At 37.8% G+C, this 14,631-nt stretch overlaps 1 protein-coding gene across 1 annotated transcript in view; it reads right to left on the reverse strand.

The window, feature by feature from the left end:
* Nucleotides 1–11,275, reverse strand: part of taok2a (TAO kinase 2a) — a 32,159-nt gene extending 20,884 nt beyond the window's left edge. Inside the window, 2 exon segments of the mRNA XM_049561537.1 lie at nt 1,086–1,226; nt 10,796–11,275. Coding sequence (XP_049417494.1) covers nt 1,086–1,217 — 132 coding nt within the window. The 5' untranslated portion in view covers nt 1,218–1,226; nt 10,796–11,275.
* Between the last annotated feature and the right edge of the window lie 3,356 nt (nt 11,276–14,631).

A 14,631-nucleotide genomic window follows, 5' to 3' on the forward strand; every position in this document is an offset into this window, starting at 1 on the left:
CAGCTGTGTGGAAGTGAGAAAGTGGGCAGGGTGCAGAGTACACACAACACCACGAATGTCTTCCAGAAAAGACTTTCTGAAAATTTGCTCTGCCATCCGATATTTAAATGATCATTACACATCTCCATGATGGCTGCCTTTTCACTCTGCCTTTGAATGGCCACTCAGAACTAGGGTTGGCATCATTTGTGTTTTTCCTTCCGATGCTGGTGCTAAAACAATACTTTAAAAACAGTTCTGGTGCCTGAACAGTGCCTGAAGCAACAAAATTTAAACTTGAAATTGAACAACATATTAATGTATAAAGTATATAAAGTATACTAAAATATATATATATATTATTATTAACAAATTCACATAATAAAAAACTATCCCAACTTCAATAATTTACACTAAATAAGTTACAGTACTAATAACAGTAAAATACATTTTGAGTTGGGATTAATAAGTGTCCCCCTAACTTTGGAGAGACTCAGCAGCCAGACACTTCTATAATAGCGAGCCCCCACCAAGTGAGCCTGTCAGGTTCCAATGCGAGGCTAGTTTTGCTCGCCAACTTCGAGGCTAATCCCCTTCACCTAAATCAGCAGGTGGCAAGTAAGACACAGGAATTCGAAATGGGTCTTGAGGAGTTCTATCTTCATTTAATCACTGTCAAATTACCTAAACTGTACTCTTATTACACTACTACATTTAACTCCATACTCTGCTCTGGTTGCTGCAGCCTCACTGTCACTCATCACTGCCAAACACACATGCTTTCTCTCTCTCCCTCAGCCATACACTCTCTCTACACACACAATCTGGAACCAAAATGAGACACCAAATGTGCGTTGTGATTTAGTCCGGTAGGTACTGGTCGTATAGGAAACAGTGCCATATTGGCACAGGATTTCACTACCCAACCCTACTCAGAACAGCTATTAATACTTCTATAAACACTAGCTTAAGGACAATGCTAGCAAAAAAGGCCCATTCTTACTTAAAAATCAAGCTTTATCTGGTTTACAGATGATCCTGAACTGAAGAGGCTGTAAGACACACAGGACCAAACAGACATAGAAGGACTTTACGCCCCTACTCACAAAGTAAACGGCTCCAAAGCTACCATGACCGATCTCGCGGAGGTCAGCGAACAGCTTCTCCGGATCATCTTTGCAGAAGAGGTCTGCCACCTCGGGGTCTTTCAGATTGCCCGCCCGTGCACTTGAGGGCATGGCCAGGGCCTGGAAGACAGGGGAGAGCACAGGTTAGTATTGAAAGACTGCAATGAGGAGGGGAAACACTCAGTTTAAAAAGGTCAAAACAAGGAATAGCCATCCAGGCCTCAGTAGGAATACTGAAGGGGAAAAATTTTTGCTACTGAAGTATTCCTATTATACAATTCAACACACAATTTTCTAAATTCCTGGTTTTTCAAAAGCTCAAATCTCTAACATTTTTCACAGGAGCTTAAACAATCAAGTATTTGATCAACAACAAAAAAATCAGTCAGCAAATATTCTGATTTAAATTTATCAATCATTGAAGCTATAATACCAAACTGTTTTCAGATTCTGAAATGTGAGGATTTGCTGTTTTTAATCGCATCATAATTAATCAAATCTGCTTGACAAATTAAAGGAGAAATATGAAGACATCACATCACACCACATTAAAAAACACTGGCCTATTATATTTCTTTGTTAAGAGTAGGGTTGTCACGATACTAAAATTTCAAACTCGATATCGATACCCACAAAAATATTCAATACTCGATACCATTTTCAATACAGCAGCAAAAAATTAAGAGGCATGTCATTTTTTAAATAAAGATCAGAACAGTAACATCAATGATAACAACAAAAAATCCCTCCAAAATAAATAACAACCAGAAACAAGATCTGTCCATACAAATGTATTTATCTACAGCCCCGTTTATTTTCTGTGCTTCTGGTGAATTGGCACCATATTTTTGTTGCTCATTAAACAGAGTTGGTAGTTTAGGCTCAGGATGCTCCTGTTTCTACCTCACTATGTGATCAGAAAACCAGGGGTTATGGGAGAAACCAAACGTTTTTTCAGCTTCAATCTGTGACTTGACAGTTAACATAACTTTTCAGACACACATAATTGTGTTGTCCTGTTAAACTAACATTGTCTATTAATGTTACAGACGGGCATGACTGATAAAGTTTTCTGCTTAGCTCCCACATTAATGTTAGAAGTTATATTTTAGTTTGATGCTGGTGACACCAGCTGCTCAGCTGCTAGTGAGGGAAGGGGCTGTACCCGCCGTCTGCAGCGTGCTGTGTTCACTTCACTAAATATTTCCAAAGAGCGCTTTTTCCTTTATCATTTTTGACCAAAACTGGCTGCTCTGATCCTCCTGCAGCCGTGCTGGCCATATTACAGCAACAGAAATGTGTGCATGCATACACAGCCACGACAACAAGGCGGGTTGCAGCGAGGGCTCTGTGCCTGCCAGACGCTGCCTGCACAGCGCGTGTCCATCAGACCCATCGCGCGCACCTGACAGGCGCTGAGGTGGTGTGCACTGTTAGTATCAATACTTTTGTAAATTAGTATTGTATCCGGATACAGCGTTTGAGTATCGATACTTTTGACAACCCTAGTTAAGAGATATTCATGATGTACACAAACCTTTAACCAAATCAAAAATATTAATACTTTTTGATTGATGTATTGACAGACTTCATAGCAGGCTCCAATCCTGTGTTTTAATTTTTGGTGAAGGAACAACCCTTTGGTTTAAATTTGGATCATGGACTGTGTGCCCATTTTGTGTTTGAAGTGATGTGAAGCGTCTGTTTTCCACTTCAGTTGGGCAGAAAACCATCTAATTAATGTGTTAAACACACTGGAAAATGCATTCTTGTGCTCTTGTAAAGTGACCCATTTGCAAAACTCCTCATGTGCACCAAAATCAGAGACTTTATCAGCTTCCCTGATCTTCCCTGAAATCTGTGGTGCATGTCTCAAGAATTCTATAATATTTCAGGAATGTCACGACTGGCTGCATTTGGAGTTATCAGCAGCTCTGCACCTCTGGGGTGTCGTGATAAAAACCAGTTTATGTCTCCCACAGTTTATCTATCTCAGACAGTAACTAGCTGACAAGTAGTGACATGAAGATGAAACTGGATGTTTAACTGTGAAGGTGAAAGGGTTACAACAGAAAGCAGAGTAATAATACTGAGGAAGAGAGTGACATGAACAGCATGGAGCGAATGCTGAGATTGTGGGGGGGGGGGGGGGGGGGGGGTTGACAAAATGGCAGCTCGTTTTCACAAAGTGCACTTCAGCATGAATAGATTTCAATTATTAACTGTTCAGTCTGGGGCTGAAACTTGTGACGTCGACAGCATACATGCTGTGAACAGCTTCCAAAATAAGAGGACAAGGCAAAAGTCAGCTTTCCAATGCATTAACTAATTGGTGACATTTAGTGTCTCTATTTGTGTCATAAAGATGCAAATTACGAGGACAGGTCTATCTGAAAAAATGGTGACAATACTAAACTCTAGAACTTAAAATGTGTGAACCTAATGAATATTTAAAGAGACACGTACTTAGATAAAAATGTAATAAAAACAAATGTGGGGAATATAGTTTTAAAGAAAACACTAGTAAAAAGGACTCAAATAACTGACTAGTACAAGAGCTGCAAAAAACAAACTGTGGGGTTTCCCCACACATTCACTTATTTGTGGCCGCCTGCCATGATTAAAACATCAGCTGCAACATTTTGATTTTCTATTTTCGGAGCTGGGCCATTTATTAGGATTGCTGCCATTGCTCCACACTTTAGCAGTGCAGAACGTACTCTTGCCACAGATGGAGCAGCAGAACGTCAGTCACAGTGAAAGGGAGTCTTAACCGTTTATTACACTGGGTCTTTGCCTCTGCAGCAGCTGATCCTCTCATCTATTGATCTGATCTGATCAGCTCTGATTGACTTAAAAATTATCCACCCTGTGACTTAAAACTGCTGCTGAGGAAAGAAAAATTTAACCAATGAAGAGTTACACCTGCGCTGCATTCAGGGTCCTGCAAAAACCTCTGATTTAGAGAGGGGACACACACTGATACACAAGGACATGCAGGCAAGGGGAGGGAAAAAAAAAAGTTAAGTTACCAGCCGAGCACTAGCTCTGTGAATATTAAGGAAGGCGGTGTGCTTGGACGGAAATGGTGACATTTTCACATGAATATCTATCAATGTTTTCACTTTCATGATACTGAATCATTGAACACTGAATTGATTTACTGATACAGATAAATGTATCGGCCCTAACAGACCAATTGTTTTGGCTCTGAAGGCATCGTCAGTAGGAAAGATCTCATACTAAAATACTAAATGTGTTCTACACCTTTAAAGTAATTAATTACAGAGGACCATTACGCCATTTTGTTCAGAATTAAAATTGAGTATGAACCATTGGTGTCCCCTTTTCGACATAAAAATGTCACAAAAATGCTGCAGATTTATTATCTTTTGATCAAGTGATACATTTTTTTTCAGCTCTAGTTGAAATATGAAAGAAGGTATCTTTCTTTAAAAAAAAAAAATCAGAAACAGCCCACCAGTGACGCAAAAAAGAAAATGTAAGGAAAAAAAGAGTCATTACATAAATTTGATTACATGCATGACATTTGTGTTGTCTTGTGCATCTGAAGATCAGAGAGCAGCAGAGAGCCTGACTGACAGCACCACAGTTCTTCACCATCCAACTCATATCAAAGATTTGTATAAATAAATCCTTAAAGAACAGCCAAGCTAAGCTTCAAATCAAATCTTTCTACTAAATCAGCACCCCTGAATGTAATCTCAGCTTGCACACTGAGTGGCGGTTATTGACAAATGCAACATCATTTCGTTATACGGTTAATGTAGCTCCTCATCTCTGAGTGTCAGCTGGAGGCCCAAGAAGACCCGGCAACATAATCAGGCTTCTGTGACTCTGTGAATACATGAAAACACGCCTTCAGGGTCCCCGTTTAATGCAGTGCTGGAGGGCTTGTTCCTTTTAAAGCTCTGCTGCTGTTTAAATGCGCTAGTAAATCTGTGCTAGACGAGGAGACAGATTCCTCCCCCTACCCAACCCAACATTTATTCAAAACGCAGTGAACCGATTTCCAATTATATACTATGTGGCACTCAGTGGCCTGATGGTGTTCAATCCAAAGCAAGGAAGCAGACGGCTGCAGCTGCCATCTACACTCAGGACGACAATAACCAATCTGACAAATGTTAAAGACAGAAATGTATGAAGCAGGAACATCAAGTTTTTTTTTTCAAACTAGAAGAAGGAGACACTGAGCATCCTCATTACCTAAAGCCTAAACAATGCACTGTGGTTCTAAACTGGTCATGGACCTGTATCACGTCAATCCCCTTTCAAATTTTCTATCATTCCACACTATACATTTTCACAATTAAAAGCAGGCATGCCATGAAAATCATTGTGGCCTTCAAATGGGGTCTTGTAAACTGTAGTAAGAGTCCACATAAATAACCCAATTTTGTTGAAAATCCCAGCTCAGGGTTCCTACACATTTGGAATTTCAAAATTCCATACTTTTCCATACCCTAATTTCCAGACTTCTCGGCTTTTTTCCCCCAGAGAATATGCAACATCTGAGTAAATATATCAGTGTATCATATTTCACATCATATTTAATTATTCTTAATAGGCGATTGTAGCCAAGTACCATAATGGCATGCAAATAAAAACTCAGGTAAGTTCAATGTCTAGGCTGAGGCAAAAAGGTTGGGACTTTGGGTGCAAGCTATGCAGTAACGAGACGTTGGTGTTTTTCCTTTCATGTGGCTCAGAATCGCCTTCTCCCCTATGTTGGCAATGCCAAACGATTTCACATAAAGCTTGCATCGAGCTCTGTGTGTGAATTGGGAATCCTTGGCCGACCAGTATTTATATATACAGTACTGTTAAGCCATCCATCCAAAAACTTGCATCTACCCATTGTGAACCATGTGAAACTCATCTTCTTGTCGAAGGTGCAGAGTTGGAGTGAAACTTGATACCTGGGGGGCTGGAGGAGGGTCATGGGGCAGCATGTCAATCAGGTAAAAGGGGCGGTATGTTTTCTGAGATGTTTGCTCTCACACAAACCGATTCTGGATTGATTTAATTATTTTTGGAAATGCCTAATGTTCTATTTTAGAAAACAGTATTTTAGAACAGTGGTAATAGTCTGGAAACATTAATATTTTTCCATACTTTATTTTTCATTTTCCATACTTTTTAATACCTGGAAATTGATCAAATTTATTTCCATACTTTCCATACTTGGGTAGGAACCCTGCCAGCTAATGGATTGGGACTGAAAAGTGCAATGAGGTTTGTCTACCATTTTCTCCAGCTTCATGTTGAATTGCAAAAACCACCAAATCATTCACCATTTTTTGAAATGAGAAGATGTCTTGTGGTATCTATTTTTGTCATTTTCCAAGGAACAAAGCTGTTCTCGCAGAGTTTAAGCACACAACACAGGGAGTTTCCCCCAACATGCTATGTGGAAAAAACAAACTCACACATGTTCATTTAAGTTAAATTTCAAGCCAGCAAAAGAAACTAAAAAATAGATAAAGGAAAAGGGGAAGCTGAGCCCAGACAGTTCTTTTTAAACATAGTAAGTGACGTAAAATTTGGTGTGTCAGTGGTGTTGAATGACCAAAATCACATGGTTGAGCTCAAGGCTGACTTGGAAATGGTTTTGCATAACAGAAGCTCCTTGTTGTAAATGGGTGTTACATCCACACAAAGTTGGCACTGAAACATTTTAGCACTAATAATGAGCACCTCCACAAGCTAAATTGAGTTGATTTCTCATTTTGTAAAAAGCGGTTGGCTGGCAGACAATGAGGTCAGGGTTTCCATTAAATAAAAAACCGGTGCCGATCCATGTGGTTTGGAAGATTTCAGTGTCCTGGACTAAGAAGACTTTTTTAGTGCCTTTCTTTGATTGGTCAGTGTTTGAAACTTTGGCCATGTTTCATAAGAAGACCTGACATCATAATGTTATATATGAGAGAATTAATAAAAAGGTACTAGACTGCATTCTTTGGGAGAGCCCATAAAGACAAAAATATTCTATCAGCTTTACACAGTGTACTAAATAAAGGCCATGCAAGTGAGCTTCAGTGATAAAATGTGTTTGATTGCATTGTTGCATTGTTTTCTATTCGAATGTCCCACTGGCCTGAGCTGAACTTTTTTTGAATGTCCTGTTTCTACTTTTTTATGTCACTCCCTTTGAAAGCATCACAATGGATGAGAAAAGAGTGATTCATGTTGAAATGGTGATTTATCTACACAATACCTTCTTATTTCACTAAAAAACCTAAATAAGGTGGCAAATGGCTGGAAGGAGATAGGCACAGAGCTGAAAATGTCTGGAAAATTACCATTGCTAATTATGGCTGCCTCTAATGGTTACTTTCATTGTCAACTAATCTGTCGATTATTTCTTCGATTAGTCAACTAACCATTTCATCAAAAAATGTATTAAAATGTTGAAAAATGTTGGTCTGTCTCGCCCAAACCCCAAAATTACATCATCTAGTGTCTTGTTTCATACTCATGCCAAAGGGTTTTAGTTCACTGTCACGGGAGAGTGTGTAAAGCTGCCAATATGTGAACGTAAGAAGCTGCAGTAAGAGTATTTTGGGGTACTTTTATAGTACTTTTCTATGAAAAATGACTCAAACCGATTAGTCGACTACTAAAATAGTCACCGATTATTTTAATAGTTGATTAGTCATTGATTAGTCGACTAATCGTGGCAGCCCTGTTGCTAATAACAAACTACTTTGCTATATTGTATATCACTTCCAGTAAATATCACAACATAAAACTAGGTTTTCTGTTTAAAGTAAAAACATAGGAAGATAGCAAGTACTTGCCTATCTCCTAAGTTATTTGGACTCCAGTATGTTCTCAATGGCACAGCTCAAAGGTTAGATTGTCAGTTTACATAAGCAATACATTGATCTCTGACCCAAAACAAAGACTCAGATCTGTCAAAGCTACAATCTCAAAGATCTCTGTTTCCTTCTCTTTGATGGCACCTAGGCTTGGGCTTCTATATTTGTATACCTTCATGACATTTCACCAGGGTAAATGGTATATGACGGTTTGCAGGAGGGGATGCAAAAATACATGTTCATCAACGGCCACTGACGGAGCTGAAGTTGTGTATGTGTTTGAGAGAGAGAGAGAGAGAGAGAGAGAGAGAGAGAGAGAGAGAGAGAGAGAGGGGGGAAGACATGCTGTGTGAACTATTGCATGAAATGTTTCTGTAGGCCTAAGTATTAATAACTTAGTTGGAACGCTGCTTTGTTACTTTTGACCCACCTCCCGGAACCTGTGATATTTATAGAACTTTACCAGTCAATAAAAACATAAATAAGTAAAAAACAGCCCAGTGAATGTGAGCGGATACTGATCAGTGACGCTGGCAAATCTTCACGATTGGCAGCAACAAAACTGGAAGTTAAAAAGTATACCACTTCACCCATCTGGCAGCCTACAGTTCATCTGGTACATAAATCAGATTTGTTACTTTTTAAGCACACAGCAAATTCCACTAGCACCACCGCAAACCAGCGCCCTAGTGGATGGGGGTGGGGGATTTATATAACGATGTCGGACTCAGTTGTTGATGACTGACAGCCGCTGCCGATGGATGGTGGTATCATCCATCGGTCTAACTCTACTTAAGTCAACGACAATGCTCATTAAACAAAAAAAAAAACCTGCATGATCAGTTTTTTCAAAACTTTTTTTTCAAAACACGTGCTGAACCAGCAGAACACAAACTTGAACCCTCTGGTTTCTTCAGACTTCAGTCATTATCAGGATATTGTTACTCTTCTGGCAACACTGAGAAATTATACATTGTGATAAACATTGATATGATCAAAAATTTAATTTTTTTTTCCCATATTACCAAGACCATGTGAAAATATGATGTTTTCCCTGCTGTCTCTCTATGCTTGCTGGTGGCATGTGCTGAGCAGTATATATATATATATATATAATACATCACCTCAAAAAAGCATTTCTATATCAGGAGCTGATAGATGTTCTCCTCTCTGATCTCAAACATGCACACATGACAAGATTTGAAAGAAAATGATTAATCACACACACAAAAAGACATTATTAAGGTTATTGTGCTAAAGGAAGCAACTCAACACCTCACATGATGACTCTCATGTGATCTTATGGAGAAGGAGAACCATATTAACTAAAAGGCTGACATGTGATAACTTGCTGTAATAATGATTTGCTGTAAAAAAAAAAAAAAAAAAAAGCGAAAGACTTAACAAGTCTGGATGGGAAAAGGTTTGGGAGACATGGTCAACACAGATTATCTATTCTTCAGTGAGAACTTAAGATGAGATTTTAACAGTCAGTTAAATATCTGTCAACAGTAATATGCTAGTTAAAGGACACATTAGCCTCAAGGCCTACTACTGTAGTCTGAGCCTGGCTTTAAAGACACAACCTAAACCAGTAAAGCCATCTCAGCGGTGCACAGAAATTGTCTTGCGTGTTTCGAGTCATCTGATCAGCTCTTCCGATCAGCCTTGATCAAAGAATTTAGAAGCAGTATCAGCCAGTAATTGTTGGTGCTGGATTAAACAAAGCATCTTTTGTCATTGCTCTTTTCTTTCTTTGTTTGGCCATAATAACTTTCACATTATGTAGCCTGCCAGCTACCTGCTCATATCAGGGACACATGTTATCTTGGTTGTTGATGTTGTTAATTTCTACCCAAGTTCAGAATGTGTTCTTGCTCAAATATTTCTGGCTGTGAAGATTTTGCTTTAAAAGCTTTTGTTGGTGATTGTTCACAATAAAAAGAGCTGTTATACTCCATTACAGTCTTTCCAAAGCTGCACTGATGGTGCCAAGTTGCCAAGATACGGAGGACCCTGAAATGTTGACCAACCCTTGAGATTATGACTTAAACTTGATTAAAAAAAAACAACAAAACTTTAAATTCAATCCATCACAAAGAACAGTGCTAGCAGTTATCTGCAGCAAAATTTAAACAATTTCTCATTTTACCATAGTTCTCTAAATACAAATCAAAGACAACTATGCGTCCCCTGTCCCAAATCCGAAAACCCAGAGAATCTGCCCCACCCACACATTCCCAGTGGCATAGGGACAAACTGGAAAAGACTGGGCATACAGGATGAGGGTCAGACAGAAGTTTCATAAGGGTTTTTCTTCTGTTTTCACTCTGTTCCAGGATGTCTGAGCCATGAAATTTCAACTCGTTGTTAATTATTTTTTGCCTTTACCTAATTCTGCATTAAACCTATTTATTTGCTCTGTTTCTCCTGAAATGGGGCTGGGGCTTAGAAAAGCATTAGTAATGTCACCTATAGGCAGGTGGTCTTTCGTACCAAAGCAAACATTGTGAGGTGTATGATGCTTCTTTTGAATCCTTTGTTGATTTTTTTCTATAAGAATATTAATTCATTTTTGTGGGCATACTATTGAGCTTATAAACGTTTATGCTCTCTTTCAGTCCCACAGTGTCCTGTTCTGAACACAACCATGTTCTGTTGTAATGCAAGCTAACACAATGTTATGAATACCGTATAACTTATACAACCAGCAGGTGATGGGGTAGCAAAGGTATATTGTTTCGAATTGTTTTTTGAAATTGAAAAGCTAATGATAACACTCCCAAAGGAAACCCTGTAAGCTACCCAGGCGAGCTAAGTAAATGTAGCCTTAACGTTACTTACCGCGGCTTATTGTGGTTCCGCTCTGGAACGAAAAACAACCGTTAGCAGCCAAGCTAGCGAGCCTCTATCCTCATAGCCCGGGTCTCCTCTCCCTGCGGATAATTAACACAACGTTTGGCCCATTTCCACCGATGTCCCAGCAGTGAAAATAATTTACGGTTTTCTAATTACACTACTAGCTTAGCTGGCTCAAACAGAAGCTCGGCCAGTTGTCCTCTCTTACGTTACTAGCCTTAGCTAATTGGCTAGCTTAGCTCCGACAAGCTAACGTTAACATGAGCTGTTCTGCGGGGTGTGGCTGATGTTTCTCGGCGCTGCTCCACTTCCAAGCATATTGTCCCGTTACACTTGACCTTTGTAAATATATGCTCGTAAAATCCGGCTTAATATCTGCGCCCCATCCTGACGGTGGACTTGTTTCTTACACCGTTTTTGTTCTTTGCTAAATACAAGATGGCACAGGCTGATGGGGCGGGACCATAGTGACCGGACGCTGATTTGTTCCATTTCCTGTGAGACTTCCGCTTCACAAATAAAAGGGTATAAATAAATCGACCTAGATAATATGAATAATCTAGTACAAAGGCTCGAAGGCTTGATTTAATGATTTTTTTTTCCCAACAAGACTCCGTATATGTTGGTCACATTTCATTATGATGAGGCAAAGCACTTAATGGCAGTAGTGGAAAAAATACTCAGATCTTTTAGTAGTAGCCTAACAGTAATGATATTATTGTAATAGCAGTAGTAACAAAAGTAGTTATAATGATCACACACACATGCAGAAATTCTTTGTGAGCTCATGAGTACAAGTAATGCATTCAAAATCTTACTTAGGCCTACGTAGAAGTACAATTAGCATCAAAATACACTTAGAGTACTAAAAGTAATAGGCTACTCATTATGCAGAATGGCCATTACAGAACATTATTTTGTTGGATTATAATTACTGATGCATTAATTAATTTATTCATCATCTAAGTGCTGCAACTGGTAAAGGCGGGCATTTTATATGCTGCTGAGTAGCTTAATCTATGAAAACACTGTTTTAATCCTTGATATATGTTTTGTTTTGATAATGAAAATATGCAAAGTAACTAAAGTGTTTAATTTAATGTGGTGGAGTAAAAAGTACAATATTTCCCTATGAATTTTAGTGGAGTAGAAGTAAATTAAAGTAAAAGCACTCTAAGTACAAAGTAGCATTAAAGCACAAGTACCTTAAAACTGTAGTTAAGTGCAGTACCTGAGTAAACTGGTTAATAGACATGTACGAATGAAATGAAAATACCTAATGTACCTAATGTTAAAGTAGAAAGGAAAAACAAGGACATTTTAAGTTTCAAGTCTTCATTTGTCATATCCCCATTGAAACAGGGATCCTTTTAAATAAATAATTGAATAAATATACTCAACATGTCTCTACATTATGCAGTGAACAAATAAATGTAATAAACTGAACTGGAATGCTTTGTTGCCCCCTCCAGTATACTGGAGTTAAAATAAACAATATAACACCTTTTAAACACAATACATACAGCAAGTAAAAAAGATAATATGTGCAAATGCTAAATGTTAAATCTAGTAGTAGTACTTCTGAGCAATCAGGTGGTCACTGTGAAATAAAATAATTCACAATAAACCTACAGTTTCAGAACAAACTAACTCTTTGGGTTTTTGTTTTCACGACAAACAAAAAAATTCTGGCAACCTGTTTCAGGAGATTTATGGAATCACCTGTCCAGAGCACAGCTGTGAAGTGTGGGGTATTTAAATGGCCAATACATTGAAAAAAATTATGGGAAGAATATACAGTAGTATGATTTTTTATTAGGTCTGGTCATCACTGTCCCTCAGATCACATGACTGACCAAAATGAAACTTGGCATGTTTTATCTATATATATTGAAAAATCAAATTCCTTTGTACAATACGTCAGACAGGCTCTTAAAGCAGTCAGGTTATCTGCCAAAGTTTAAGTGAAATTGCGACAGCTAGTGGGGATATCGACGCACTGCACTGCTTTATTTCTTAGTTCAAGGTACAAGCTAGTGTAATAGATGGCCTCTTATTCTGGGATGTGTACAAGCGAGGAATGTTTAAACTATATGTCTTCATTTTTAAAAGCACCTCATAAAATATGCAAAACATTATGTATCCTTGAAGCCATGATGAAAACATTAAATGTGATACACTGTTATAGATAAAACTACTAAGCAGTATAATGTATGCATTATTATTACTAATACAGTCATACAATTTATATGATATCAAAAGATCTGAGGGAAGACATTTTACATAACTAATAATTTTGATGCTCAAAGTACATTTTACTGATAATATTTCTGTACTTTAACTTAGGTGGAGTTGGTGGAATTATTTATAATAATAATAATAATAATAATAATACATTTTATTTACAATGCCATGTTCATCAAAAGATCTCAAAGTGCTACAAGTTATTTAAAAGGATTTAAACAAAAACATCTAAGGGGGACCAAAAGCTTTGCTAAAAAGAAATGTCTTAAGATCCTCTTTTAAAACAGTCAGCGGATTGTGGTGCCCTCAAGGTGTCAGGGAGGGCATTCCACAGACGTGGGGCAGCAGCACAGAAGGCCCTATCTCCCATGGTCCTGAGTCTGGTTCTGGGTATTTGGAGGAGGTTTGAGTGAGTGGAGCGGAGGGAGCGTATTGTGTTTTGTGGGTTGAGAAGTGCAATTTAGACCTTTTGCCTGAGTAAAAGTAATAATACCACAGTGTAAAAATACCATTATGAGTTGAAAATCTTACTTAATTAAAAGTACAAAGTATGAGCATTTATATACTTCAAGTACCAAAAGTCACAGTAGAGTAGCCCATTTTAGGACAATATAGTATGACACTGGATTTTAATTCTTGATGCAAACATGTGTTCATCACTTAAATGGAGCAGCTTATAAAGGTGGAGCTCATTTAGATTACATTATATACTTTTGGGTAGCTTAAACTATAATCGCAAATCATATTTTAGTAGTGTGTCTATCAGCTGTGTTATTAATCTAAATTAAACTAAAATTATTAAATAAATGTAGTGAAGGAAAAAGTACAGTATTTCAATTTGATATGTAACAGAGGAGAAGTAGAAAGTAACATAAATGGAAATACACAAACCTCAAAATTCTACTTTTGTATCGTACTTGAATAAATTCACTGAGCTAGTTTCCACCACTGGTTTTAGAATAACGGCTTTAACTTGTTAAAGAAATATTTCGCCCACAAAATGACAATTTCTAAATCAATTGGTCACGCTGTGTTACCTTTACCTTGGTGAAGAAAACATTTTCTCACATGCCTCTACTGAAAATGGTGATCATATTGATTTATTGATGAATTAGGGACTATGTCTAACAACAGCAAAACTTTATCAAAACATTTACAATTTCTTTCACTATTTGTGCAGTATCATCCAAGTCTCATTTAACCAGTCGTATGCTTAGTACTTCCCAAACACATGCATTTCTGCTAAAACCTTTTTCCGTGGAAGCATGCTAAAAAATATAGTTTTCTTAACGAGTTCAAGGCAACATGACCAGTCGATTTCCAAGTAGTAATTTTGATTTTTTTTTATTTGATTTTATATACTTTATTGATCCCCAAGGGGAAATTCAATTTGTAGGTGAAGTATTTCTTCATGGAGTGTCTGTTACACTACAGCACTTACTTTAGTAAAAGATCTGAATACTTTGTCTACCACTGTACATGAGGAAACAATTCAAGAACAATGTATGGCCTTCATGCCCAAACAATAGCTTATCAGAATTCCCAGTATAATCCATGTCACATTTTGGTTATTACAC

This window comes from Epinephelus fuscoguttatus, linkage group LG19, assembly GCF_011397635.1.
Source record: "Epinephelus fuscoguttatus linkage group LG19, E.fuscoguttatus.final_Chr_v1".
In the NCBI taxonomy this organism is placed as follows: Eukaryota; Metazoa; Chordata; class Actinopteri; order Perciformes; family Serranidae; genus Epinephelus; species Epinephelus fuscoguttatus.